We start from the raw sequence: 3,493 nt of genomic DNA, 5'->3' as shown, positions 1-3,493 counted from the left end.
TATCCTTGTGAGGATGAACCAAGTAGAAAGGTAACCAGCACAAGTGTAGCTACCTCAGGATGGTTCTCTCTGTCTCTCTGGGGATCTGTCTCCTTCCTTCCTTCGCTGTCTCTCTTTTCCTTCCTTCCTTCGCTGTCTCTCTTCTCCCTCCTCTCCTGTCTCCTCCTCTCTCGCTCCTCCTGCGAACAACAGGAAAGGTATAAAACGTGAGACGCCTTGATGATGACGATGATTACAATGAGATGAAGGAGGAGGAGGATGATGGGAAGGAGGAAGAAGAAGAAGAAGAAGAAGAAGCAACAACAACAACAACAACAACAACAACAACAACAACAACAACAAACCGACTATAGTTGGCCATCTTTTCGACAGTTTCCCCTGGAAGTAGAGGACAAGCCATGCAGAATTGGAACAGAGCCAGTTTCATCTCCCTTATCTCATTGTCGTTCTTATCCCTCCTCCCTTCTTACCTCACCCCTCCTTCTCCACCTCACCCCCCCTCACCTCACCCCTCCCTCTCCACCCAACCCCCCCTCACCTCCTCCCTCCCTACAGACTTACAAAGTCTTCTCTACTCTGGCGTTGACCAGATGACAAGGACACTTGGTTACTTGAGGGAGGCATTGTGCTGCCAATAGCGAAAAGCTGGCAGCTAAAGGGATCTGAAAACAACAACAACCACCTTGTCCCCTCCTCCCTCCTCACCTCATCATCGTTCTCCTCCTTCCTGCGTCTGTGACTCGACGTCTCCTCTCCATGACGTCTGTCACTGCCGCCCTCGTGTCGTCGGCGACGCTCGCTGTCGCCATGGTGTCTCCGAGATGACGACTCTTCCTCTCGCTTGTGACGTCGCCTCCTCTCCTCATCCTCATCCTCGTGACGGCGTTTGCTCTCTCTCTCCTCCCGGTGCCTCTTCTCACGATCGCGGTCCTTGTCATGGTGTCGTCTGCAGACAGACAGAAATAATTAGGAATTCTACAAAACACATGTCCAAACTGACTCTTTTTGTAGTTATCTCAGACAGACGAAAGTGGTTAAGAATTCCACTGACACATGTCCAAACTGACCATTGTCCATTGAAATCAGCAACTATGTAAGAAGCTAGACGGGCCGACAGATGAACTGAGCAGGACGGCCCAAAGTATGACAGACACCAGACTGCACGTGTGATGTTATGGAGAAGAAGAAGAAGAAACAACAATGTTGCTTCCTTACCACTTTCCTTGTACTTTTTCCTCCTCTGTGGCCATTAAATGGCGCGGGGAGTTACAGTTTTCTATGGTAGGCCAGCCCCGCAGCTCTTTCAGTTGTCATGTTAGGTTTTCTCAGGGTTTCCTTAACACCCTCGATCCACCTTTTGCGTGGCCTTCCTCTTCCTTTATAGCCTGAGTGCTTGGTGTTGTAGGCTCTCGAGGCTGGCTGGCCAGGTGACATACATAACAGGCGGCCAAACCATTTTATCCTCTGTCTTTCTATGTAACGCAGGCAGGACTCAGTGCCGATAGCTACTCTTACTTCTTCATTTCTCTGTCTCGTCTTGAGAAGTTTAGTTTCCCAAAGACATTTCATCTCGCATGCTGTGATTTTGCTTTCATGGATTTTACTTAATGGCACTAGAAGCACAATGAGCAACTTTTTACTGTCAAAAAGAACAAACAGGCACAATTCTCTTCTTCCTTCCTTCCTTCCTTCCTCTGGCTGGCCTCCGTAACAATTCTCTCCTTCCTTCCTTCCTTCCTTCCTCTGGCTGGCCTCCGTAACAATTCTCTCCTCTAGCTACTTACTCTCACACATTGCACAAAACTATTTTTTTAAATGCGAAAACTTGCGACTACACAACTTTCCACAAAACAACAAGCGACCAATGTGGCAATCACCTGTCCCCGTCCCGGTCCTCTCCGTGTCGCCGTGGCTCCTCCTCTTTGTTGTGTTTACGGTCGCCGTGGCGACGGTCGTCCTCTTTCTGCCTCCTCCTCCTCTCCTTGTTCTCCTCCTCATCATCAATCACAACTTTGGTCGGCTTGCTCTCTCTCACCTTGGGCTTCTTCTCCTGTCAGAAAAACACCAGTAAACATCAACATCCTCAACATCCTCAACATCATCAACATCACCATTATCATTATAACAATAACAATAATAATAATAATATTAATAACAATAATAATAATGATAGCAATAGCATTAATAACACAGAACAGATCCACCATCTAAAGCAAGCTCTGCGTCCTTTACAGATCCTCCAAACTTCACAATCAGTCCCCAACAGCCCCTCCCTCAGTCAGACGTACCTCCTTCCCTCCCTCTTTCCCTCCCTCAGTCAGACGTACCTCCTTCCCTCCCTCCTTCCCTCCCTCAGTCAGACGTACCTCCTTCCCTCCCTCTCTCCTGGCTCTCCTCTCCTGGCGTTGTTTCTCTCGTTCCTCCTGAGAACAGAAACAGCAAGTCCCTCAGTCAGACGTACAACAACACACAACACACAACAACACACACAACACACAACAACACACAACACACAACAACACACACAACACACACAACAACACACAACAACACACACACACAACAACACACACAACAACACACAACAACACACACACACAACAACACACACACAACAACACACAACAACACACACACACACAACACACACAACAACACACAACAACACACAACAACACACACACACAACAACACACACACACAACAACACACAACAACACACACAACACACACAACAACACACACAACACACACACACAACAACACACAACAACACACACACACACAACAACACACACAATGACACACAACACACACAACTCACACATACAACAACACACAACACACACAACACACACATACAACAACACACAACAACACACAACAACACACAACACACAACAACACACACAACAACACACACAACATCACACAACAACACACAACAACACACACACAACAACACACACAACAACACACAACACACACAACAACACACAACACACACAACAACACACAACAACACACACACACAACAACACACACACACAACAACACACAACAACACACACAACACACACAACAACACACACAACACACACACACAACAACACACAACAACACACACACACACAACAACACACACAATGACACACAACACACACAACTCACACATACAACAACACACAACACACACAACACACACATACAACAACACACAACAACACACAACAACACACAACACACAACAACACACACAACAACACACACAACATCACACAACAACACACAACAACACACACACAACAACACACACAACAACACACAACACACACAACAACACACAACACACACAACAACACACAACAACACACAACACACACAACACACACAACACACACACACAACACACAACACACACACAACAACACACAACACACACACAACACACAACACACACAACACACAACAACAACACACAACACACACAACA

The 3,493-nt window shown here is 46.6% G+C and overlaps 1 protein-coding gene across 1 annotated transcript; it reads right to left on the bottom strand.

Moving 5' to 3' along the window:
- Positions 1 to 705: 705 nt before the first annotated feature.
- Positions 706 to 2,423, bottom strand: LOC101856951 (DEAD-box ATP-dependent RNA helicase 42-like; the record flags this gene model as incomplete). The annotated part of the gene is given in 3 exon segments (XM_035973691.1): positions 706 to 946; positions 1,878 to 2,050; positions 2,367 to 2,423. Coding segments are annotated over 3 exon segments (471 nt in total), but the record flags the coding sequence as incomplete, so codon positions are not given.
- Between the last annotated feature and the right edge of the window lie 1,070 nt (positions 2,424 to 3,493).

This window comes from Aplysia californica, unplaced genomic scaffold (genome assembly GCF_000002075.1).
Source record: "Aplysia californica isolate F4 #8 unplaced genomic scaffold, AplCal3.0 scaffold01719, whole genome shotgun sequence".
Taxonomy (NCBI): Eukaryota; Metazoa; Mollusca; class Gastropoda; order Aplysiida; family Aplysiidae; genus Aplysia; species Aplysia californica.
Note: the sequence above shows the minus strand (reverse complement) of the source record. Positions and strands in the feature narration are given on the sequence as shown.